Source organism: Coregonus lavaretus (assembly GCF_964263955.1).
Source record: "Coregonus lavaretus genome assembly, chromosome: 14".
Lineage (NCBI taxonomy): Eukaryota > Metazoa > Chordata > Actinopteri > Salmoniformes > Salmonidae > Coregonus > Coregonus lavaretus.
This window is the reverse complement of record NC_140001.1, coordinates 43,873,606-43,901,145: the sequence shown is the minus strand read 5'-3', so window position 1 is coordinate 43,901,145 and position 27,540 is coordinate 43,873,606. Positions and strand designations below refer to the sequence as shown.

At 45.0% G+C, this 27,540-nt stretch overlaps 1 protein-coding gene across 1 annotated transcript in view; it reads left to right on the top strand.

Annotated features, from left to right (window-relative positions):
• The window catches only part of LOC311141334 (kremen protein 1-like), a 105,743-nt gene that overhangs the window by 54,067 nt on the left and 24,136 nt on the right, over window positions 1-27,540 (top strand). The window contains exons 4-7 of the mRNA XM_084176628.1: window positions 19,457-19,581; window positions 22,865-23,018; window positions 23,810-23,919; window positions 24,191-24,413. Coding sequence (XP_084032754.1) covers window positions 19,457-19,581; window positions 22,865-23,018; window positions 23,810-23,919; window positions 24,191-24,413 — 612 coding nt within the window. The remainder of the gene's footprint in view (window positions 1-19,456; window positions 19,582-22,864; window positions 23,019-23,809; window positions 23,920-24,190; window positions 24,414-27,540) is intronic.

The following is a 27,540-nucleotide window of genomic DNA, read 5'->3' as shown; positions in this document are numbered from 1 at the left end:
TTAGGGTCAAGAAGATCGTTCTGAGAGAGATAACGAGAGAGTTGATCAGAGACAGCGCGCTCAAGTGTTTTGGAAAGAAAAGAAAGAAGGGAGGCAGGTCTATAGTTTTTGACGTCAGATAAGTCAAGTGTTGGTTTGTTGAGGTGGGGAGCGACTCTGAACATTTTGAAGTCAGAGGGGACGCAGCCAGTGGTCAGGGATGAGTTGATGAGGGAAGTGAGAAGGTCTCCAGTGATGGTCTGGAAAGAGAGGAGGGGATGGGGTCGAGCGGGCAGGTTGTCGGGCGGCCAGACCTCACTAGTTACAGGATGTTATCTGGAGAGAGAGGGGAGAAAGAGGTCAAGGCGTAGGGTAGTTCTGTGTGAGTGGGACCAGTGGACTCCATAGGCTAAGTGAATGAGGAGCGGATGTCATCACGCTTCTTTTCAAAGTGGTTGAGAAAGTCGTCCGCGGAGGGGGAGTGGGTGGAGGAATAAGGAGCGAGGAGAAGGTGGAAAATAGTTTCCTAGGGTTCGAGGCAGAAGCTAGACATTTAGAGTGATAGAAAGTGGCTTTAGCAGTGGATACAGAGGAAGAGAAGGTAGAGAGGAGGGAGTGAAAGGATGTTAGGTCCTCCGGAAGTTTAGTTTTCCTCCATTTTTGCTCAGCTGCCCACAGCCCTGTTCTGTAAGCTCACAATGAGTCACTCATCCACAGAGCAGGAGTGGAGGGCCGAGTTAGCCGGGAGGAGAAGGGATAGTGCAAGTCATAGGTTGCGGAAAGGGAGGAGAGTAGGGTCGAAGAGGCAGAATCAGGAGACTGGAGGGAGAAGGATTTAGCAGAAGGGACAGATGAGTTTAGTAGGCAAAGAACCTTTATTAGCCTCTAGCAAAGATGAGGTCAAGCGTATTGCATGCCTTGTGAGTTGGAGGGAATTGGGAAAGGGTGAGGTCAAAAGAGGCTAGGAGGGGAAAGAGAGTTGGAAAGAAATTAATTGAAGCCAGACGTCGGGAGGTTGAAGTCACCAAGTACGAAGAACAGTGAGCCATCATCAGGAAATGAGTTTATCAAGGTGTCAAGATCATTGAGGAACTCTCCGAGAGCACCTGGTGAGCGATAGGTGACAACAATGTTAAGCTTGAGTGGACAAGTGACAGTGACAGCATGGAATTCAAATGAGGAGATGGACAGGTGAGAGAGGGAGAAAATAGAAAATCTCCAGTTAGGAGAAATGAGTAGCCCTGTGCCACCACCGCGACAACCAGATACTCTTGGAATATGAGAGAAAACATAGTCAGATGAAGAGAAAACAGCTGTAGTAGCAGTGTTCTCTGGATGTCTCTGCAGCATAGGCTGAGATGAACTTGGTGTTCTTGACCGCAGATCGGCAGCGCCAAATGTTGCCAGAGACCCGGAATTTCACATGGGTTGTGCGCGCAGGGTACACTAAATTAGAAGGGTTGGAGCCAAGGGGTGGGGAGCGTCTGTAAAGCCTACAGGGAGAGGAGTGAACAGGTATAGAAAACACACATATAGTTGCCAAAGCTACAAAAGAGCAAAAAGAGATCATCAGAAAATAACCAGGTAAGATACTCAAGGGAGAGAGTGGTGTGGAGCCTTCCTCGTTCTTTCCTCTAACAACTCCGCAGAACAACTCCGCAGAACAACTCGGCAGAACCGTCTTTGTTTCGGCAACGGTATTTGTTTTGCAGACTAGACCACCACTGAGAAACCAGGGGAGACTCAAGTACTAACACTAATTGCTAATTGCAGAAGTGAAAAACACACCTCCCTGTACTAATTGCTGATTGCCTAGGAGAGGAGAAACCTCTCCCCTCCAACACAGCTACTGATTACCAAAACAAGTCACATGCAGACCAACCAAAACACAGACAGACCACATGCAGACCAACCAAAACACAGACAGACCACCGAAACAGACAAAAGAAAACACAGACGAGCCAGATCCCTTTCCGAAACACCACAGGAGCTCTGAGGCTCTTGTTGTTTCTCATGATCTTGTGAGACAAGACACTGACAGAAAGTGTGTTCTTTCTTTCACTTGGCAGCTGCATTTTAGATGCAGAAGAACACATGGAGAAAGGGCATGGCTGGAGGTGAAGGCAGGCAGCACCACGTAGCGACTGTGGTTTCACAATAAGATGAGGCGACTGGTTTGGTTTCGTGTTCTAGAACGCACTTCTCTTCTCGCTCGCTGCCCTTGAGGCAGAACTGTCTCCTCAAGACAGAACAGGCATGTTTTCATCTGTCTTCATTGTAGATGCCTTGCTCCGGGCCCTTCCTTTCTCTATCTCAATTTTCTCTCTATTCAGAAATACAGTGTGTCTATCTATCTATAATGTCAGGGCAGAAAGGGGAGGAGGAAGGATGCGTGTAGAGCTGCATTCGATATGGGCAATGCTCAAAGCAGACAGAAGAAGTGGAACACACACAGCACAGGGGTAGGTTACAGGGCAGGCAGGCTGCACCAGTCCAGACGAAGACAGCAGACAAAAAAATGCATGGAGACAGGGAGCACTATGGTGACCCAGCAGCCCATCTGCACTGCAACAAAGGGTGGCCTCAATTTCCCTGAGATAACTAATCAGCTTAGCTCTTAGTCCAGCCAGGGGAATGGGTGGATGGATGGGTGGGTCGGACTGCTCCACTCTGACACAAAGGGCAGGGGATCGCTCTGGTCCAGACGCTCATGGATATTTGGACACTTGTGTGAAATAGGTCAGTCGAAAGAGAGAGAAAGAGAGAGGTGGAGGGAGAGAAAGAGAGAGAGACAGACAGAGAGACGTACACCTAAAGTACACACACACACTAACACACACACACACACTCTGCCTTTTCAGCAGGCCACGCATTGTTGGATGGGTTGATGGATCCTTTAGCCATTTGGCCTCCAGAGGCTGAGAGGACAGCTGAAGACTGAGAGGAGTGGGCTTGAGTCACATAGAGGAGTAGTGGGCTCAGTCTCTCTCTCTCTCCCTGTCCCCTCCTGCCTACTACATTCTTGGGGCTGGCTGGGAGGGTTAGGGAAGAGGAGGAAGGGAAGAATGGGGTGTAATGGTGTTCTGTGAGAGATCACCAGTGGTTAATGAGGTGTGGGGAATGTACCAGATAAATCACTGTAACCCCCCACAGCCAAACTTACAGCAGGGCCAAGCCCACTCTGCCCTGAGCCAGGCCTGGGCCAAGGGAACCCTTCGTGGCAAAAAAGCTGTAGGCCTATCCTCATAGTAGCATATAGCAGAAACATTCCTGTCCCACTAGCTTGAGTCTGTTGTGACCTTTCACCCTTTTGCAGGTGTGTTTTTCACAAACATTTTGTAGTTATAAAACACTCAGTGGTGGAAAAAGTACCCAATTGTCATACTTGAGTAGAAGTAAAGATACCTTAATAGAAAATGACTCAAGTAAAAGTGAAAGTCACCTGGTAAAATACTACTTGAGTAAAAGTCTAAATGTATTTGGTTTTAAATATACTTAAGTATCAAAAGTAAATGTAACTGCAAAAATATACTTAAGTATCAAAAGTAAAAGTAAAAGTATAAATAATTTCAAATTGCTTATATTAAGCAAAAAATATATCCCAATGTTCTTGATTTAAAAAAAAAATACAGATAGCCAGGGGCATACTCCAACACTCAGACATAATTTACAAACAAAGCATTTGTGCATTTACTTGTTGAAGTCACCCCACCACTCTCTCTCTTCCATCGGGCTGAAAGTGACACAGATCGAAGAGTTGTCTGGCACTGTCAGTGGGAGGGCTCCAGGAACTGCAGTCCTGGAGTCTTCTCTGAAACATGCACGCGCGCACACACACACACACGCACAAACACAAACACACACACTGTAGTCCTGGAGCGTTCTCTAAAAAACAAAGAGACTTTGAGACTTTCAAGTGAGCGAAGCGAAGAGCTCATCTCTCAACAACCAGCCTTATGATCAGGAAAAACAGGCACTGTGTCACTACTGTGCATTCCAATCTTCAGATACACCCTCTCAGTTTTCTCTGCTGCACTCAACACTACAATTTGTTCTTTACAGGATGTTTACATTTTCAGTTCAAAGAAGGGGTAATCCCACGACTCATATATACACTTCATAAACATGCATATTATTCAACCCAGTGACAATTGAACGGTGGAAAATAGCCAATATGCTAAAAGGCCTATATATTTTTCTTTAGTGCAGTTGACATGTCAAGCATATCATTAGAGGATATCGTAATGAACTTGCCTGGTGAAGTTCAAAGGCAAGTCCCTCAAAGATGTTATCTGTGATTGAATAGAGGAGAGAGGTAAAACTTCAAGCTACCTTTTCCTGTTGAACCTGAAATGTGTATAAGAAGGTGAGGTGCAACACAATCACTCTCCATTCTAAAAATAAATGTGTATTATAAATCAAGTTTTAAAAAACGTACAGTGATGCTTCATTCGTTTTGGTCTACACATAGGCCTTCATCAGAAAGAGAATATGCTAATGTAAATGTTTGCTCTGTGCATTGAAGTTCGAAGTAAAGACAGTCGCTGAAGGGTGTTAGTAGTGATTGATTTGGGAGGATAGGGGTAAAGTCTAAAGCTGCCTGGTGCACTTCAAAGTGTGATCACTGATTCTGTTATCAGAAATACTTACAAAACATCATTACCACGCTATCTGTCTGACGTTTTTATGAGATGGTCCATTGATTTATTATTACGCTATATATTTTCTGTTTTATTATACTATTTACATTTTACATTTTAGTCATTTAGCAGACGCTCTTATCCAGAGCGACTTACAGTTAGTTACTATAAGGGAAAAGGTTATGATGAGATATTATATGATCCATTGGTTGTAATATATCATTAGTGCCTGGAGTTTGTTTCTGGTCATGTCATGTGGTCAGTGTCCCACTGTATTATATTTTACATTTGAATCCTTTTCTCTTAACCAGAGTAAAAACAACCCAGGTAGGTAAAAACAACCCACTTTTTAATCAGTTGCCATCTTGCTGCACCTGCAGAGTTGGTGTAGGGTGAAGTTGCCCCTAGATGCTGATCTGGGGTCAGTTTTCCCCCACTAATGGTTAAGGTTAGGATTGAGTGAGGGAAAGCTGATCCTAGATCTGTACTTGGGTGCTAGGGGAAACTTCACCCCGGAGCTGGAGAGTTAAACAGTTCAGGATAGAGTCAAAGTCATATCAGCTCATCTCCCCTCAGTAGGAGTGAGACTGTTCACATAGGACACCTGAGACTGAGAACGCTCCCTCCATTCAGGCCCTTAGTGTAACTGACCAGCCATTCCAGGCCCAGGAAAGCACAGGCACCATTGTTCCGGCAGCTCAATGGCGCCATTGTGGGGGCGAAAGTGAGACGTGGGCGGCTCAGTGGCTTAAGGAGCTCTCTATGCATCCCCTCCCCACAGATAGATGATTTAATGCACCTGTGGTCATCTGATTGTTTGTTTTTCCTAGGGCATCTACTACAGAGAATATGGGAAAAACATATTTTAAAGCCTGCAGGTATAATGCATTATGATGCAGTTATAGTGCATTGTAAGCCCCTTATAATGTCTTATTATCATCTCATAATGGTAGTATGTTTTCAACACACACAGACATACCTGGTAGAGTTTGTTGTTTAAACCAGAGAGACTTTCAAGTTGTGTTATTGTGAGCGTCCTTCTCATCACGGTCATTCCTGTTAGAGACAGATGAACGTCTACAGTAGGTGGTCTCATCCTCTCCACCCCCTCACACACACACACACACACACAGCCACTTACTCTGACACACATGTGCGTGCGTGCGAGCAAGAGTGTGTGTGTCTGTGTGCGTACATGCCTGTGTGTGAATGTGTCTGTGTGACTAATCTCTGTCTCAGCCCTGACGCCTGTCTGTCAGTAGAAGCAGCCCCTCTCACCTGTCTGTTCCAGACCCCTCTCCAATGAGTAAACTCTTTGTTGGGTCTCAATGACCCCTGACCTCTCACAACTCCGCCCACATGACCCCTGGGGGGAAATGCCTGCACACAGGTACAAACTGGCTTTCCGTATCCCTAGGGGGGGGAGAGGAGAGGACAGAGAGAGAGAATCACTTGATAGATTAGCATTTCTCTCTCTCTCCCTTTCTGTCTTTCTCTCAGTTACATGGTCTAAATAGGGCCATTGCCATTAGGGAATTAAATGGATTGGATTTCAAGGAGAGGTAGTTATACAGACTGGCCGTTAATAGGAACAAATAGACGCTTGTTATCAAACCTTCGTCTGGAGAAACAAGAGAAGAGAAATACTGTAACATGGTGACCCTCTTACATAGGAATCATCAGAGCAAAGCCAAGTCCAAGCAAACTGCATGTAGGCTATGGGATAGCTTGTATGGGATAGCTTGTATGGGATATCGGATAGTTTATATGGGATATGGGATAGCTTATATGGGAGAGCTTGAATGGGATATGAGATAGCTTGTATGGGAAACTGTAGCTTATATACAGTGTATATAGAGGAACCATATTATCCTCTTTGATAAATGAACCTGCTCTGTGAGTAATTTATTATTGTGAATTAGGACTCAAACCACACAGAAGAGTTCAGTTGTAAATTAGGACCCGGTGAGGGCAATAGTTCAGTCGGAAAAATCAAAATATGTGAACTGGGACAGAACCTAGACAGAGAACACATCCTGTGCTGAGACTTGCCATGTTCTGCCCCCTCGACCGGTTTATGTATGACCTGAGAGGAGGAAAATGGGGGTTACGTCCTCTATTACAGGGTACTGAGTCACACACACAAACACTCCCATTGAAAATGTCAGTAAAGACTAAGTTAGGGAATGTCCAGGCCAAGAGGGCCAGATGTCCTATGGGAATGAGACAGTCAAGAATGGCATTCTGTTGTCTGCTTTTTCGGTTAAAGACATGTCACCCTCGATATCTTCTGGCTCACATTATCTTATCCTTGGGCCAAATGGGAAGAGCCCTTCAAAGAATATTGAAGAGATAAGAATCATCCTAATTTCTTGAAGATAGTCTGAACCCTCTGACTTGACAGACATCTTTTCACATGCTATTCTACACAGATTGGAACACACACACCCACAAACACACACCATGCCATATGAGAACTTCCCTGTGGTCTAAACAGTAGTTAAAGCAACCTGCTGTCAAAGTTATTAAAATCACTAATGACACGTTGTTCACTTTGAAAGAGGATAATGATGAATTGAAGAGCTAGTCTTCCTGGGGTCCATTATGTGTCAGACTGCAGGAAGACTAGCTGTCGCCATTGGCATCGGCTAATGGGGATCCTAATAAAATCAGAAATAATAAATCATTCAAGCGCTTCTGAAAGAACCCCACAGGGGCAGACAGACATTTAGGAAAGCCATGCTTTTCATCTCCCAAGTTCCCAACTGTCCTGCCATCGGATCCGCCAATGGAATATAAGCCTATCTCCCCAGGACACATAGCGCAGTGTGTGTGTGTGTTTGTGTGTGTACTTGCGCAGTGTATGTGCATGCTTACTTGCTCTCTATGTGTGTACCAGGCCCCCAGTGTCCGGTCTGGAGCGTGATGTCACAAACTCTGCTGGTTGGCTACTGCCTGGCAACCTAGCGGTGCTAAAAGCCCTGGTCTGCTCTAGAAAGCCAATGTAAATTACGATCACCAGAACATACCCCAAAAAAAATTTCGATGGCTGTTTTGGGCTCTAAAATGTGTTTATTATGCTCAATCCCCACGGTGAATTGTTATAATGTTCGCTACAAATCGAGACATTTCATTAAATAGTGATCAATTCTGACTACTACATTTGTCGTCACACAGGACCACGTGCTGACACAGACCAATCATGGGCCGGCAGGCTATGAGGAGGGTCGCGACCTCATGCCATAGACATTAAGGTTGACTCTCTCAGGCAGGATGAAAACGACTACATCGACCATGATCCTTTGCTAGTTACGGCCACTTTCACCACAATCATTAGCGATTTTTTGGTGCCATTCAGCCCCATTCAGCAATATGGCGCACTTCAAATTCAAATACTTCCGGCTTCATGCGCCATCGGGAGTTTTCCATAGGAATACATAGGTGATTACTATCAACTGGTTTTAATGTCTATGGTGTGTACGTGCACACTCATTTTCATTTTCTCTCCTTTGTTCCCTGGTTCAGTCAGTCACACAGAAAGCCCTCTAATTATTCATTTAGAACAGAGTTGTGTTCTGTTCGCTTCCTTTAATTAACTTCTTCTGCTAGGAGCCCTCAGGCTAACGCATTGATCTCCTCTGTCTTCTATGTCTCTGTCGTGTTGTAACACGGCTAGCCAACACAGACACACACACACACAGATGTACGCAGGCAGACACACAGTGCACCACGCACACACGTAGGACGCACAAGCACACACACACAGACGGATTACAGGACGCATACACAAAGCATGCTCTGACCAGCTGGCAAGTGTCTTCACTGATATTTTCAACCTCTCCCTGACCCAATCTGTAATACTTACATGTTTCAAGCAGACCACCATCACCAAGACCGCCAAGGTAAACTGTCTAAATGACTATCGCCCCGAAGCACTCACATCTGTAGCCGTGAAATACTTTGAAAGGCTGATCATGGCTCACATCAACACCATCATCCCAAACACCTTGGACCCACTCCAATTACACATACCGCCCCAACAGATACACAGATGACGCAATCTGTCCAAGCACATCACTGAGCTCAGGACACTGGGACTGAACACGTCCCTCTGCAACTGGATGCTGGACTTCCTGATGGGCCGCCCCCAGGTGGTGAGGGTAGGCAACAACACATCTGCCACGCTGACCCTCAACACGGGGGCCCCTCAGGGGTGCGTACTTAGTCCCCTCCTGTACTCCCTGTTCACACACGACTGCGTGGCCACGCACGACTCCAACACCAACATTACGTTTGCTGATGACACGACAGTGGTAGGCCTGATCACCGATGATGATTAGACCGCCTATAGAGAGGAGGGCAGTGAGCTGATTGTGGACCAGGAAACGGAGGGCCGAGCACTCCCCCATTCACATTGACGGGGCTGTAGTAGAGCGGGTCGAGAGCTTGATATTCCTCGGTGCCCACATCATTAAGGAATTAACATGGTCCACACACATCAAAACACAGTTGTGAAGAAGGCACGGCAACGCCTCTTCCCCCTCAGGAGGCTGAAAAGATTTGGCATGGGCTCTCAGATCCTCAAACAGTTTTACAGCTGCACCATTGAGAGCATCTTGACTGGCTGCTTCACCGCTTGGTATGGCAACTGCTTGGCATCCGACCGCAAGGCGCTACAGAGGGTATTGCGTACGGCCCAGTACATCACTGGGGCCGAAGTACCTGCTATCCAAGACCTCTATACCAGGCCGTGTCAGAGGAAGGCCCTAAAAATGGTCAAAGACTCCAGCTACCCAAGTCACAGACTGTTCTCTCTGCTACCGCATGGCAAGCAGTACCGATGCACCAAGTCTGGAACCAACAGGACCCTGAACAGCTTCTACCCCCAAGCCATAAATAGCTAACCAAATAGCTACCTGGACTATCTTCATTGACTCATCACATACACTGCTGCTACTCTTTATTATCTATCCTGTTGCCTAGTCACTTTACCCCTACATACATTATATGTACATATCTACCTCAATTACCTCATACCCCTGCACATCGACTCGGTACTCTGCATTGTTGGGAAGGGCCCGTAAGTAAGCTTTTCACTGTTAGTCTATACCTGTTGTTTACGAAGCATGTGAAAAATAAAATTTGATTTTGATTTGATTAGACACCAAACACATACATGCACACACAGAGCGCACCACACACACACACACACAGGACGCACAAGAACACAGACAGCACACACACACACACACACCGTGTGAACACTCATACATACACAAATGTGTGCACACACAGACACACGTATACACACACACACACACAAGCTTGTTTTCCGTCCCTCAACATCTCCCCCTTCTACACCAGAGGGGTGACACCAACAGTAAAATGAAGAAGGCTGGGTCAAATAAAAACAACATTCTGTTTAATAATCAGCTGCCTATAGTCTTACTGAGGCTTGTTCCACTGCCATAACCACCAATAACCTCCCTTCACCGCACTGTGTTTTATGGTGCACAAACACACACACACACAGTATGTGTTTTAGGAAAGCCTTGTTGCAGTGCCTCATTTACAACAGGCTAGATTTATGATGTCTAAAGCCCTGAATCAAGTATAAAACACACAGACACACATAAAGACATAAGGCAGGAAACACCCTCTCTCTTTAATAACACTAACTAGAATGTCTCCACATCTCTTTTTCCTATGGGAGTTATGGCATATTCTCTCTGTTTCATTTTGTTGCTCGTAAATCATGCTGGAGTAAAACAGAGCAGAACAGAGCTATCTTGGCCCTAATAAGACTCAGCTGTATTTATACGTTGAAGACTGAGTATGGGGAGTTTCATTCCAAAACGCTATATATCCATTTTCAGAAATGCTGGTAAATTCGCTTTATTGTTTAAAGACATTATGAAAGAGATTGGTGTGTTTTTTCACTATCTCATCATGGAATGGGGTTGTTCAATGACAGACATGTACTCTGTTTGTATAAAATATATCACTTGGTGGTTTCATTTCAGAGAGACAAATAATCATGTTTATTTGCTAAAGGCTATATATACACATCACTTTCAGAGAAATAAGTAGTACTGCTAGGTTTTACAAAGTCAAATGTAACAAATAACTACATTTTTAATAACCCTGCATAAATTGGTCATAACATTTGATCGGATCTTCATCTAAGTCACAACAATAGACAAACACAGTCTGCTTAAACTAATAACACACAAATTATTGTATTTTTCTTGTCTATATTGAAGACATCATTTAACATTCACAGTGTAGGTTGGAAAAAGTATGTGAACCCCTAGGCTAATGACCTCCAAAAGCTAATTGGAGTCAGGATTCAGCTAACCTGGAGTCCAATCAATGAGACGAGATTGGAGATGTTGGTTAGAGCTGCCCTGCCCTATAAAAAACACTCACAAAATTTGAGTTTTCTATTCACAAGAAGCATTGCCTGATGTGAACCATGCCTCGAACAAAAGAGATCTCAGAAGACCTAAGATTAAGAATTGTTGACTTGCATAAAGCTGGAAAGGGTTACAAAAGTATCTCTAAAAGCTTTGATGTTCATCAGTCCACGGTAAGACAAATTGTCTATAAATGGAGAAAGTTCAGCACTGGTGCTCCTCTCCCTAGGAGTCTCCATCCTGCAAAGATGACTGCAAGAGCACAGCGCAGAATGCTCAATGAGGTTAAGAAGAATCCTAGAGTGTCAGCTAAAGACTTAGAAATCTCTGGAACATGCTAACATCTCTGTTGACGGGTCTACGATACGTAAAACACTAAACAAGAATGGTGTTCATGGGAGGACACCACGGAAGAAGCCACTGCTGTCCAAATATAGAGAGCGGTTCACACCAGTCATCCTAAGAATATTGCTGAACTGAAACAGTTTTGTAAAGAGGAATGGTCCAAAATTCCTCCTGACCGTTTTGCAGGTCTGATCCGCTACTACAGAAAACGTTTGGTTGAGGTTATTGTTGCCAAAGGAGGGTCAACCAGTTATTAAATCCAAGGGTTCACATACTTTTCCCACTCTGCACTGTGAAGGTTTACACAGTGTGTTCAATAAAGACATGAAAACGTATAATTGTTTGTGTTATTAGTTTAAGCAGACTGTGTGTCTATTGTAGTGACAGATGAAGATCAGATCAAATTCTATGACCAATTAATGCAGAAATCCAGGTAATTCCAAAAGGGTTCACATACTTTCTTGCCACTGTATACATTTGACATTTTAGTCATTTGGCATGCTCTTATCCAGAGCGACGTACAGTAAGTGCATTCATCTTAAGATGATAATTATTATATTATTTATTACATTTGTAAAGCGCTTTTCATTATACAGAATAATCTAAAAGTGCATTAAAAAAAATTTGTCTAAATTATTTTCGGAAGCTACACGGAACATATCCCAGTCCGCGTGATCAAAACAATCTTGAAGTCAGACTCAAGTCAGAGTCCTGGACTCAAGTACAACAACACTGCCTGATAGCCCAGATAGCTAGGTGAGACAACCACATATCCCAGTCAAATATACAGGATACGAGCATTCCATTCCAGTTAAACAATGAATATATAGCGTTTTAATCTAAAATCTATGAATAGAAAATCTGAGAACAGTAATATTTTACACACACATGAAGGTACCCATAAGCAATCATTTCTGATGAAAAAACTTAAATGTAAAAAGGTTTTGGGAAATAAACTCTTCATATAGACATACAGAGATATATATTTCTCTGTTTGTGAGTTTATAAGGAGATAGAGATGGGGAGAAAGAGCATGTGTGAGTAAGGGAGTGATCAACAGAGGGAAAGACAGAAAGAGAGCGAGAGAGAGAATGAAAGAAAGAAAGAAAGAAAGAAAGAAAGAAAGAAAGATAGAAAGAAAGAAAGAAAGAAAGAAAGAACGCTCTTTCTTTCTTTCTTTCTTTCTTTCGCTCTCTCTCTCGCTCTCTTTCTGTCTTTCCCTCTGTTGATCTTGTAAACATAGTCAGTGAAAAGTATTATTTCCTTGGTGTATGATACTTAACATTCCAGGAGAGACAGATGAGCCTGTGTGTGCGTGCGGGTGCGTGCATGTGTACGTGTGTGTGAGAGTTGTTAAGGTGTTGACAATGCGGCGGTAAGGTGGTGGCATCGTTAATGGGCCTCTGGGATCCTATCCAAGCTTCAAAATACCTTCCTGTGTTACTGTAAGGCACTGAGACACACACATTACTGTAGGTCGGTAGAGGTCCGGCCATGATGAGCATCTTAAATTGCCTGACTGTGAGTGAATAGTATTTTATGACAGGGGAGTGTGTTTTTAAAATCTCCTTCTCCCTTTGTGACATTACAGCATTCCTAACCAGGACGTGCTAATGAGTTTCTCTCTTCATGGCACCACAGAGGAATGTAGTTAGATGTAAATCAACCCGCGGCGTTAGCTATGAAGCTAAAGAGACCCCACGCTGTCCGCTCGTAGCATGGCCCACACAATGACATTAAAGACCGTATATATCATTTATGATCTGTGTGGGCAGACTGACCCTTATCAGGAGTTGCGTAGTGTGTTGCTGCTAAACTGACCTTTTGTGTTCCCCCGGAGTGGGAACATTGTGCATTCTTTAGGCCGGCACACAGAGAGTGGCCACTGAGACACTGACCATTGAGACATTTACACTGTATAAAGAGCGAAATGTTGAGTCAATACTGGTGTGCTGCAGATATTTGTTCCCCCTCATGAATGAGTCCTGCAGGTCGTTAGCACTTGGCAGCTAGTTTAGAAAGACTTTAGAAAAGGCTGGTTTATTAACCGTTGACAAGTCATTGTCTTCTTATTGTCCTCCTCCTCCCTCACTGTCTTTCTGTGTGTCTCTCCCTCTCCTTTCCTCTCATCTCTCATGTATAAATATCCCTGGCTGTGTGTTTGATGTTGTGGCATTTGTTATCATGCTGTGGCCCTCTCCCCACTGATGCTTTTAGGTCTGGTCTAGGTGTCTGTTCCTTCTCCAGAGGTGTCTTATCCTGTTGCAGACAGACAGACACCCCTGAAGTCTGTTTCTGTTGTTGTTTTGTCTGCAATGAACCCTGGGGTGTGGTAACTGATCTCTTCCTAGCCGAGACAGCAAGTTGTGATGATTCTGTCTACAGACAGGTCCTCCTGTGTCGGGGTCTGTGTATTTCTGTGTGCGTGTGTGCGTGCGTGCGTGCGTGTGTGTGTGTGTGTGTGTGTGTCTCTACTGATGTGTATCCCCATGCTGTGCTCTCCCCAGGCCTCTCTCCAGTCTGGCCTGGCTGATATAGGTGTTGCTGCCTTCATATACCTTCTTTCCCTCATCTCCCCAACGGCTTGTTAAACCAAATTCCACTGACGGCTTTGAAGTGTGTGTATTTATTTTATTACAAGCAAAGATTTTGTACTGGTTGTGCGGCTTGCGTCTGTGTAGCAGATGTAGCTGACGAACAATGCTTTGCTCAGGGCCTTTCTTCTGTTAAGGCATTTTTGCCATAATTGCCGACGTTAGCAGAAAAATACTGCCACCTTCCATTGTCATCTCAAGTTCCTGAGCGAGCAAAGCTGTGATTCAGGGCTAATATCACACACACACACGCACACACACACACACACACACACACACTCACAATCCAAGAGTTGCTGAAGCTGCTGCCGCTGGGATCTACAGGACAAAGGCAGATAAATTGACAGTAGTCTGCAATCTTCTTGTCAAAAGAGAACCACGGGGCCTGCTGCCTTTAATCTCACTGCTGAGCCCTGTAGTAGCATCCCCTGCTGTTTGAAAGCCCTATTGAAGTGGTAAGTACCTGCCTGGGTTAGCTTTAGCTCAGGAGAGGACGGTTGCTATACAAACCACCAGGTGTTTACCGGGTGTGTGTGTGTGTGTGTGTGTGTGTGTGTGTGTGTGTGTGTGTGTGTGTGTGTGTGTGTGTGTGTGTGTGTGTGTGTGTGTGTGTGCGTGCGTGCGTGCGTGCGTGCGTGCGTGCGTGCGTGCGTGCGTGCGTGCGTGCGTGCGTGCGTGCGTGCGTGTGTGCGTGTGTTTGTGTTGCTGTACACACCAGGTGTTTACCGCTCTAAAGTCTAAACTCGGGTCACACCCTGCATACTTTTACAGGTTTTAGAGTAACTGGAAGAATACCTGGGCTGCTTAAACTCATGTCCTAACATCTACCTGCCTCACCCTGGAGAGTATGAAGTACCTAATCAAGACTCCAAATATCCACATTACTGTCATGTTTGTCTTTAACTCGCCACTTAATCTCCCTCCTAAATCCTCCAGTCTGCCGCTGTGTGCTGCACTGTGCGTGCTCTGCCACACTAAATGAGCCAGACAGAGGTATTAATCGTCTCGTAAAGCGAGAGGGGTTTGACGTGGCTGGAAAGAAGAAAAGAAGGGATAAAAAGAAGGAAAGCAAGACAGAAGGGATATTCCTGGTGATTTATAGAGGAGAGGGAAGGATGGAGAGGAGTTGAAGCATGTTGTTTCCTTCCCTCTTCACTGCTCCTCTCCTCAAACTCAGAGTGCTCTCTCTCCCTCACCATCGTCTCCTCTCTTCCGCTCTCTCCATCTCTCTCTCTCTCTCTCTCATCATCGTCTCCCGTCTCCTTTCTCTCTTATCCATCAAACACTCTACACTTCGTTGATCCCGTCATGGCCCTTTGGCCAACAGTGTGGTCGGACTGCGGTCAGAGAACGTGGGCGAGAAGCAGGGCGTAGAGCAGCAACGTTGTCCTGTCCTGGTCTAGGACATTTGGTTTATGTCACAAATGGCACCCTATTTCCTATATTGCGTACTACTTTTAATCAGGGTTCTGGTCAAAAGTAGTGCACTATAAAGGTGCCATTTGGGACGCATCATTGGTTAGCAAGTGTTCAGCACTGGCCTTTTGAACCTCTTTTGGGATTCCCAGAAGACCTCGCCCTGCTCGTGTTTCGTCCTTACGCAAACGCCAACGCATCTGTGGCATCTGCTATTTACATAGACAAGCTATTGTGTCAGCCAAAATGTTTACATTGGCATCGGCGAGGCAGGCAGCGGGACTGGGAGCGCACTTGTGTGGTCTTCGTCATGATCCACTCTCTCTCTCTCCCTCTATCTCTCCCTGTCTTTCTCATAATACAATACAATATAATACAATAAATGCTTTATTGGCATGAATTTGTGGTTGCCACTGTTGCCAAAGTACTGTATATGAACTATTACAAATCAACAATATGTTCTCTCTCTCACTCTCTTGCTCTCTCGGCCTGTAGAAAACACCCCGAAAACAAGACGTGGACTAGGCATAGGTTTTAAGTCTTAAACATCCAGCATACACTAGTTAAAATGTGTGTGTGTGCTAACAATATGTCTACAGGCCTCTTCTAGAACTCATTCTCTCTCTAACTCTCTCTAACTCTTGAAACCTCGTACCAATCTAGCGTATTGTTTGTATAAGGTTAAACACTGAGTATACCAAACATTAGGAACACCTTCCTAATATTGAGTTGCATCCCCTTTTGCCCTCAGAACAGCCTCAATTCGTCAGTTGTCGAAAGCATTCCACAGGGATACTGGCCCATGTTGACTCCAATGCTTCCACAGTTGTGTCAAGTTGGATGGATGTCCTTTGGGTGGTGGATAATTCTTAATACACACGGGAAACAGTTGAGCGTGAAAAACCCAGCAGCGTTGCAGTTCTTGAAACGAACCAGTGCGCCTGGCACCTACTACCATACCCCATTCAAAAGGCACTTACATATCTTGGCTTGCCCATTCACCCTCTGAATGGCACACATACACAATCCATGTCTCAGTTGTCTCAAGGCTTAAAAATCCTTATTTAACCTGTCTCCTCCCCTTCATCTAAACTGATTGAAGTGGATTTCACAGGTGATCCCAATAAGGGATCATAGCTTTCACCTGGATTCACCTGGTCAGTCTGTCATGGAAATGTTTTGTGTATATTTGGTTAGGTTCTTTCAATGAAAAGTCTCATTCAGCAATCAGGTATATGTGGTTAATAAGGTGGTTAAGCTAATACTGATATTTGCCGTAGAAGTAGCTTGGTTAGCACCTTAGGTTGTATTTAAACTGTCATATCAATGAGTTGTCTCTCAAACCAGCCCTGACAGTCAGATAAACCTCTCTCTCTCTCTCTCTCTCTCTCTCTCTCTCTCTCTCTCTCTCTGTCTCTCTCTGTCTCTCTCTCTCTCCACAAATGTAATGTGTTCTCTCTAATATATTTTACCCATAGAACATTGAAATGAAAATGAAAGTAATACAATTTGAATCATAATGAAACAAAGGATTCTGTATCCTACTATATGTATTAGTCCAGGCTTGAAGGTTTTTCTTAGAATATAATTATTCAGTGTTTACAGTTTTGCATTGTATTACTTACTTACACAGTGTTTAATGAATGCACAGTGGATTGGGGTGAAGAACACTTTATTAATCTTGCAGAGAACACAAAGCTTTCTTTTTTCTTACAACCCAACCCCCTGGGACAGTGGCAGCTTCTCTTGTCTGTCCCAGACCATGTCCTCAGAAGTGTGCTTTTATAGGCCATGTATATTGCAGCAGTAGCTGTCTTCTGCTCCTATTTTACCTCTGTCTCAATAGACCTTCTCCTCTCTCATCAATATTTAGAGAGAGCCCCAGGCTGCTTTACTGTGAGGTATTCTGGGGTCAACACGTCCGCTGTACCCCCATCTCTCTGTCTAGCACAGTTATGGCGATAAATGCGTGTACACTAAAGCATGCAGACACACCCTTCAGCACTGTTTCCCAACTCCGGTCCTCGAGTACCCCCAACAGTACATATTTTTATTGTGGCCCCTGACAAGCACACCTGATTCTACTTGTCAACTAATCATCAAGCCCTTGACCAGTTGAATCAGGTGTTTCTGTCTGGGGCTACAACAAAAACGTGTGCTGTTAGGGGTAGTCGAGAACCGGTTGGGAAACACTGCCCTACAGCACCTTCAGCGATAGCCAAGTAAAACTCAACTCCACGATGTACTTCACATCAACAGAGTAGAGCGACGAATAGTATGGGTGCTGGAGCTCCTACATCGCATAGAATTAAGTTTTTATCAAAAATTACTAATTTCAGCACCTAAAGAATAGCATGCAATTACACAGGACATTCATTTTATGTGATGTCGGAGCTCCAGTCCACCCACTCTCGTCTCCGCACAACTCCATTGATGTGGAGTACATCGTGGAGTTGAGTTTTACTTGGTTACCTCAACCCTGAAAGTACACTCTTACTGCCAATTTCTCTCCCTCTCTCTCACACATACACAAACACGCACAGACAGTTTCACACACACTACCCTCTATGGCAGTGATACTTCCAGTTCGCCCAGAAATGCACATACTCTAGATTCCAACACCCTCTCGCTGTGACTCAGACACCCTTCCTCTCCTCCCTCACCTCCTCCCCTCTCCTCCCTCACCCCTCACCTCCTCCCCCTCTCTTCCCTCACCCCTCACCTCCTCCCCCACCTCCTCCCCCTCTCCTCCCTCACCCCTCACCTCCTCCCCCTCTCCTCCCTCAGCTCCTCCCCCTCTCCTCCCTCCCTCACCTCCTCCCCCTCTCCTCCCTCACCTCCTCCCCCTCCCTCACCTCCTCCCCCTCTCCTCCCTCACCTCCTCCTCCTTTCTTCCAAACCCAACTTTTTGTCTGGTGACAATTAACATAACAATCTCAAACTGAAGCCAGCCAGAGAATTCTGGGGAGATGGCGTTTTTTTTTTTGGCTCAACTCATCGTGTTTCATGGCGTTCCCAGTCCGCCGGAGTGTGTGTGTCTGTGTCTGCATCTGTGTGTGCGTGTGTGCGTGTGCATGCCTGCCTGTGTGTGAGTGTGCCTGTGTGTGTGTGTGTGTGTGTGTTTGTGTGTGTGTGTGTCTGTGTGTGAGTGTGCCTGTGTTTGTGTGTGTGTGTGTGTGTGTGTGTGTGTGTGTGTGTGTGTGTGTGTGTGTGTGTGTGTGTGTGTGTGTGTGTGTGTGTGTGTGTGTGCGTGCATGTGGAATCAGGCCAGCCTTTGGAGAAGAAGTGTTAATCACACCTTATAAAACACAACACCCTTCAACAGAGCCACATTACAGACCAGGTTACAGGAAATGTACTGTATGATCTAATGATCTATTACAGAACTACAACCTAGGAATGGTTCTGAGGGCCAATGGTCTGTGTCTTGGGTTAATACCTGTTTTCTTGGGTTAATACCTGTTTTATGTTCTAAAAATGCATACACTCTGAGACCACTCTTCTATGAGACACAGATGGTTCATGGGAAGTGTAGTGTATGCTCTAGTACAGAGCTAAAACCTGCATGTTCAGGGGTCCCTCAGGATTGGCTCTGTGGACCAATGTTCTATATCTTAGTTGTTCTATGAGACACAGGTGGTTTGTGGGAAGTGGAGTCCCACACAACCACTGTTCTGGCATATGGCTTAGCCTCATGGTAAATGATCTCTGTGGGATTGGTTGTTTCAAACAGGACTCTGGTAATACACCACACAGGTGCATCATGGGAAATCAGTGGAGGCTAGTGGGAGGAGCTATATGAGGACGGGCTCATTGTAATGGCTGGAATGGAATAATTGGAATGGAATCAAACATGTAGTTTCTATATGTTCAATGTGTTTGATGCCTTTTCATTTTTTCCATTCCAGCCATTACAATGACCCCGTCCTCCTATAGCTCCTCCCACCAACTTCCTATCTGGGAAATATAGTGAATGTTTAATATAATGTGTGATTTTAAGTACAGAAGGGCCTCTCATGAAGAACTACATGACTAACCCATGCTCTCCTCTCTGTGTTTTCTCCAGTGCCAGGTAACCTGGGTTGTTTCAAAGACAGTGGAGACCCTCCCACCCTGACAGGGAGCAGTGAGACCTCAGACAAACTCACCATCCAGAACTGCATCAGCTTCTGCCGGAAACAGAGATACAAGGTACAGAGATGGATGTGTCCCAAAAGTAATGCACTATAGGGAATAGGATGCCTTTCAAGATTTGGTTCACCATCTGAACTCTCTAACTTGTTTCATCCTCAAAAAATCATCTTTGAGGGAAGAATGGCTGTCTGTTCTAGACACTGTATTTCTATGTTTATGACCATAACTATCCTCACATTTCAAATTAATTCAGTGACCCATCAGATGATGAAACATCACAGGCAGCTGTTAATGTACACTCTCTATGGCCTTCTATTGTCTTGGGTACTGACCATGGGTGTAAACAGTGGCAGGTGTTAATGTACACTCTCTATGGCCTTCTATTGTCTTGGGTACTGACCATGGGTGTAAACAGTGGCAGGTGTTAATGTACACTCTCTATGGCCTTCTATTGTCTTGGGTACTAACCATGGGTGTAAACAGTGGCAGCTGTTAATGTACACTCTCTATGGCCTTCTATTGTCTTGGGTACTGACCATGGGTGTAAACAGTGGCAGGTGTTAATGTACACTCTCTATGGCCTTCTATTGTCTTGGGTACTGACCATGGGTGTAAACAGTGGCAGGTGTTAATGTACACTCTCTATGGCCTTCTATTGTCTTGGGTACTGACCATGGGTGTAAACAGTGGCAGGTGTTAATGTACACTCTCTATGGCCTTCTATTGTCTTGGGTACTGACCATGGGTGTAAACAGTGGCAGGTGTTAATGTACACTCTCTATGGCCTTCTATTGTCTTGGGTACTGACCATGGGTGTAAACAGTGGCAGGTGTTAATGTACACTCTCTATGGCCTTCTATTGTCTTGGGTACTGACCATGGGTGTAAACAGTGGCAGGTGTTAATGTACACTCTCTATGGCCTTCTATTGTCTTGGGTACTGACCATGGGTGTAAACAGTGGCAGGTGTTAATGTACACTCTCTATGGCCTTCTATTGTCTTGGGTACTGACCATGGGTGTAAACAGTGGCAGGTGTTAATGTACACTCTCTATGGCCTTCTATTGTCTTGGGTACTGACCATGGGTGTAAACAGTGGCAGGTGTTAATGTACACTCTCTATGGCCTTCTATTGTCTTGGGTACTGACCATGGGTGTAAACAGTGGCAGGTGTTAATGTACACTCTCTATGGCCTTCTATTGTCTTGGGTACTGACCATGGGTGTAAACAGTGGCAGGTGTTAATGTACACTCTCTATGGCCTTCTATTGTCTTGGGTACTGACCATGGGTGTAAACAGTGGCAGGTGTTAATGTACACTCTCTATGGCCTTCTGTTGTCTTGGGTATTGACCATGGGTGTAAACAGTGGCAGGTGTTAATGTACACTCTCTATGGCCTTCTATTGTCTTGGGTACTGACCATGGGTGTAAACAGTGGCAGGTGTTAATGTACACTCTCTATGGCCTTCTATTGTCTTGGGTATTGACCATGGGTGTAAACAGTGGCAGCTGTTAATGTACACTCTCTATGGCCTTCTATTGTCTTGGGTACTGACCATGGGTGTAAACAGTGGCAGGTGTTAATGTACACTCTCTATGGCCTTCTATTGTCTTGGGTACTGACCATGGGTGTAAACAGTGGCAGGTGTTAATGTACACTCTCTATGGCCTTCTATTGTCTTGGGTACTGACCATGGGTGTAAACAGTGGCAGGTGTTTATGTTCTGTGTGAACACTTCCAGTTGGCCCTGCGACAGACCCAGCACTCAGACGCTGTCTGCACTGATGAGCAGTGACAGTCTGCCCCTCTGTGTGTGTGTGTGTGTGTGTGTCCCTCTCCGCAGATGGCACTGGCATGATGTTTCGACAGCCTGAGACCATAACGTCTGTTCGTCCTCCGATTGTCATTGTCTCTAATGCACATTTAAAACGCTGTATTGACGCCCTCTGACTTCACTATGACAAACAACCACATCCAACCTTAAGTCAGTCAGACAGTAAGTCGGTGGGTGCGTCCCAAATGGCACCCTGTTCCCTATATAGTGCACTACTTTTGACCAGGGCCCATAGGGAATAGAGTGCCATTTGGGATGCTGCCAGTGACTTAGTGACTCAGTGATTCAGATGCTCCCTGCAAACAGTTTTCTGCTCTGTCACCAGAGGACTTCACGTTTGACTTCCTTCTTCCTTTCTCAAGTAATTTTTCATTTTCATCTGATAAATATGTAACGCATTCACGTCGGTTCGATTAGCGGGCGGAGGAGTCTAGTTACATAAATTCCAGCTTCATGAGACATTTTTCAGAATGAAGGGAAGTGATGCGGTACCTTCGTATGAATTCATTTATGGGAAGAAAATTACACAATGGTCTTCTTTTAATGGGAGACAAAGGAGCTCTTAGTCAGTGTTCTGCCTCTACACTGAGTATGACTGGGTTGGATCTGAATTCTGAAAGGAAAGGTCAAGATGTTTGAAGAGTTTTGACTGTCGTGGGGTCCCAAATGGCAGCCTAGTATAGTGCACTACTTGGTCCTGGTCAAAAGTAGTGCACTATAGTGGGCCCTGGTCAAACGTAGTGCACTATTAAGGGAATAGGGTGCCATTTGGGAAGCATCCTGTGATTCTGTCTCTCATTCTAATAAAGCTCAACGCAACATGGCTTTAGGAAATGTTTACTCTGTTTTGACTAAGAGTTGAAGGTTAAGCGGTCCGATGCTATTTCAGATTGGTTTATTTTAGCCCTCCACTGAGGTCTTTGATGTGAAATGGTACTTAACTAGTTACCCTCTAATTACTGCTGACAGAATGGCGATTCGTCCAGAATTGCACCCTATTTCCTATGTAGTTGCACAACTTTTGAAACATAGGGAATAGGGTGCCATTTGGAACGCATCAAGAGTGGTGACTGTTCTGTTTCTCCGAAAGCACTGGACTCAACCCAACCACACCATATTATTATCCTCAAACGCCTGATGGCTTTAGAGACATAAATCACTTTGTTTTAGGACAGAAAAACAGTCCCTTTTTAGGATGTCTATGGACTCATTCTGAAAGTATGCCTATTAACATGACACGTTAGATGATGTAGTAGTATCTCTGATTAGGTGAGGTGGACAACTCTTCTGACTCTACCATCCAGAGTTGGCTCTGGTTCCCCTCAAGGTTTCTTTCTTTGCTCTCATCCAAAGGGTTTTCTTCCTCTGTGCTGCACTACACGTTTTAAAAGTGAAGGTCTTACCCTCTTGTAAAGCTTTACGCAAGTGCTAAACAAATCAAGTTTGATTTGAGATTCAAATTTGATGATCATTGATTGATTTGCATGTCTCTCTCTGTTCCGTAGCTGGCTGGGATGGAGTCGGGTTACGCCTGTTTCTGTGGCAACGACCTGGACCTGCATCGCCATGGCAAAGCACCCAGTATGGAATGCAACCACGTGTGTTTTGGTGACCACACCCAGCCCTGTGGAGGAGATGGATGGGTCATCATCTTCGACAGTGAGTAGATAGGAGATCGTTTGCTCTGGGTCGTATTCATTAGTGCACATCGTTTCAAACTGTAGAAATGTTGTTCCCTGTGCAAACAATAAAAACAAGAGTTTCTTATTGTACATATTCAGGTAGTCCTTCACAGTTTTGGGCTGTTTTTTTTCCATTTGGCTTCTAGTGAAAACGACCCTAGTCTGGTCAGCCCGTTATAACTCCCCTAACATCTGTGTTGCTTCACCTAATATGTAAAAAGTGGAGTTCACAAACCTAGCATATTTCCAGGTGCATGGAGATTTTTTTTAAAGTGAAGGAACCGAATATGAAAGGATTGCAACACTCACCAACTCACTTATTGGAAGAGTCATGTAAACATAATGTTCTATCGCTCCCTTTGTTGTCATAAAATTATTTGATGATTTTGGCAAAACAATACATGCTAAATCTCTTTCTAATAGGCTACACAAGCGTAACGTTTATGCAAGACACAACTGCTAGATAATGAGACACAGATTTCACAGCTGTAGTCAACACAATTACAACAATTATGAAATACTCCTTGTTCAATCTAGTCTCATCTTTCCCTTATGTGTTAAAAACTCTTAATTCCACTCTATCATTGAGAGAGTCTGTTGGATGTGGTTTCTATATGAAAAGGTCTCTATGGCAACTACGAGATGTAGGAGTCAACAGGGTTAGTTATGTAAGAGGGTTAGTTGTATGAGAGACTTATAAGCAAAATGCAAACTTTAATAATTGAACTGTTATCCATTTAATGATCTTTGTCTGTTTATCTCCTCCAGCTCGTGTTGGTGCGTGCGGGGGTAACTACTCTGCCCCCTCTGGGGTGGTCTACTCCCCTGACTTCCCTGATAAGTACGAGGCAGGGAGGGTCTGCTACTGGACTGTCCAGGTATTGTGTCTTGTTTCTTTGGGTTTCGATCAAATGGCACCCTATCCCCTTTAGAGTGCACTACTTTTGACCAGGGTCCAACTGTAGTGCGTTATATTGGGGATAGGGTGCATTTGGGATGCAATATTTGTATTTTATTTGTTTTGTTGCTTACATTTGTTGCCTATTGCCTAAAGCATCTTTGGGTTTCAGAAAGTAGTTAGTACTATGTGTGATTAAGTACTATGTATTATTAAGTGCTATGTCTTTTTTATATTTGAATTATTATTAGGTACCTGGAGCCTCCATGATCCTGTTCAACTTTACCTTCTTTGACATCTCGGACCAGAAAGACATGGTGGAACTGCTGGATGGCTATACCACCCAGGTGTTAGCACGGTTCGATGGCCATAACCCGCCCCGGGACCTGGTCAACGTCACTGGAGACTTTGTTATCCTGTACTTCTACTCAGACCGCACCAACCAAGCAAAGGGCTTCGCTGTCACATACCAAGGTGGGTTTGCAATGGGATATACGTATACAGTATGTATGTAACCGGTGTGAAATGGCTAGCTAGTTAGCGGCGCGCGCTAGTAGCGTTTCAATCGGTGACGTCACTCGCTCTGAGACCTTGAAGTAGTTGTTTCGCTTGCTCTGCAAGGGCCGCGGCTTTTGTGGAGCGACGGGTAACGGTGCTTCGAGGGTGACTGTTGTGGATGTGTGCAGAGGGTCCCTGGTTCAAGGTAGGGGCGAGGAGAGGGACAGAAGCAACACTGTTACATATACACACACACACATACGCACCAACCTAGCTGTCACATACTAAGTTAAGAGACAGGTAGATAGGTAAGGACTTCAGGAGGGCGTCAATTAGTATTGTCCCCAACCCTTGTCATCAACATCACATCACCCATACATACACTATACAGTGCATTAGGAAAGTATTCAGACCCCTTGACTTTTTCCACTGTTACGTTACAGCCTTATTCCAAAATTGATTAAACTGTTTTTTTCCCTCATCAATCTACACACATAATGACCCCATAATGACAAAGCAAAAACAGGTATTTCAAAAACTGAAATATCACATTTACAAGTATTTAGACCCTTTACTCAGTACTTTGTTGAAGCGCCTTTGGCAGCGATTACAGCCTCAAGTCTTCTTGGGTATGACACTACAAGCTTGGTACACCTGTATTTGGGGAGTTTCTCCCATTCTTTTCTGCAGATCCTCTCAAGCTCTATCAGGTTGGATGGGGAGCGTCGCTGCACAGCTATTTTCAGGCCTCTCCAGAGATGTTCGATCGGGTTGAAGTCCGGGCTCTGGCTGGGTCACTCATGGACATTCAGAGACTTGTCCCGAAGCCACTCCTGCGTTGTCTTGGCTGTGTGCTTAGGGTCATTGTCCTGTTGGAAGGTGAACCTTTGCTCCAGTCTGAGGTCCTGAGCGCTCTGGAGCAGGTTTTCATCAAGGATCTCTCTGTACTCTGCTCCATTCATCTTTCCCTCGATCCTGACTAGTCTCCCTGCCACTGAAAATCAACCCCACAGCATGATGCTGCCACCACCATGCTTCACCGTAGGGATGGTGCCAGGTTTCCCCCAGACGTGACGCTTGGCATTCAGGCCAAAGACTTGAATCTTGGTTTCATCAGACCAGAGAATCTTGTTTCTCATGGTCTGAGAGTCCTTTAGGTGCCTTTTGGCAAACTCCAAGCAAGCTGTCATGTGCCTTTTACTGAGGAGTGGCTTCCGTCTGGCCACTCTACCATAAAGGCCTGATTGGTGGAGTGCTGCAGAGATGGTTGTCCTTCTGAAAGATTCACCCATCTCCACAGAGGAACTCTGGAGCTCTGTCAGAGTGACCATCAGGTTCTTGGTCACCTCCCTGACCAAGGCCCTTCTCCCCTGATTGCTCAGTTTGGCCCGGGCGGCCAGCTCTAGGAAGAGTCTTGGTGGTTCCAAACTTATTCTATTTAAGAATGATGGAGGCCACTGTGTTATTGGGGACTTCAGTGCTGCAGAATTGTTTTGGTACCCTTCCCCATATATGTGCCTCGACACAATCCTGTCTCGGAGCTCTGCGGACAATTCCTTCGACTTCATGGCTTGGTTTTTGCTCTGACATGCACTGTCAACTGTGGGACCTTATATAGACAGGTGTGTGCCTTTCCAAATAATGTCCAATCAATTGAATTTATCACAGGTGGACTCCAATCAAGTTGTAGAAACATCTCAAGGATGATCAATGGAAACAGGATGCACCTGAGCTCAATTTCAAGTATTTTGCAAAGAGTCTGAATACTTATGTTAATAAGGTATTTCTGTTTTTTATTTGTAATAAATTAGCAAAAATGTCTAAAAACCTGTTTTCGCTTTGTCATTATGGGATATTGTGTATAGATTGCTGAAGGAAATGTGTAATTTCATCCATTTTAGAATAAGGCTGTAACGTAACAAAATGTGGAAAAAGTCAAGGGGCCTGAATACTTTCCAAATGCACTGTATTTACAAAGGTATGTGGACACTGCTTCAAATTAGTGGATCCGGCTATTTCAGCCACACCCGTTGCTGACAGGCGTATAAAAGCAGGCACACAGCCATGCAATCTGCATAGACAAACATTGGCAGTAGAATGGCCTTACTGAAGAGCTCAGTGACTTTCAACGTGGCACTGTCATAGGATGCCACCTTTCCAACAAGTCAGTTCGTCAAATGTCTGCCCTGCTAGAGCTTCCTCGGTTATTGTGAAGTGGAAATGTCTAGGAGCAACAACGGCTCAGCCGCGAAGCACGTAGCGCGTAAAAATCATCTGTCCTCGTTTGCAACACCGAGTTCCAAACTGCCTCTGGAAGCAACGTCAGCACAATAACTGTTCATCGGGAGCTTCATCAAATGGGTTTCCATAGCCGAGCAGCTGCACACAAGCCTAAGGTCACCATGCGCAATGCCAAGCGTCAGCTGGAGTGGTGTAAAGCTTGCCGCCATTGGACTCTGGACCAGTGGAAACACGTTCTCTGGAGTGATAAATCACGCTTCACCATCTGGCAGTCCAACGGACGAATCTGGGTTTGCGGATGCCAGGAGAACACTACCTGCCCCAATGCATAGTGCCAACTCTAAAGTTTGGTGGAGGAGGAATAATGGTCTGGGGCTGTTTTTCGTGGTTCGGGCTAGGCCCCTTAGTTCCAGTGAAGGGAAATCTTAATGCTACAGCATACAAAGACATTCGAGACAATTCTGTGCTTCCAACTTTGTGGCAACAGTTTGGGGAAGGCCCTTTCCTTTTTCAGCATGACAATGCCCCTGTGCACAAAGCGAGGTCCCTACAGAAATGGTTTGTCGAGATCGGTGTGGAAGAACTTGACTGGCCTGCACAGAGCCCTGACCTCAACCCCATCGATCACCTTTGGGATGAATTGGAACACCGGCTGCGAGCCAGGCCTAATCGCCCAACATCAGTGCCCGACCTCACTAATGCTCTTGTAGCTGAACGGAAGCAAGTCCCCGCGGCAATGTTCCAACATCTAGTGGCAGCAAAGGGGTGACCAACTCCATATTAATTACCATGACTTTGGAATGAGATGTTCGATGAGCAGGTGTCCAAATACTTTTGGTCATGTAGTGTAGGTTGTTTTGAG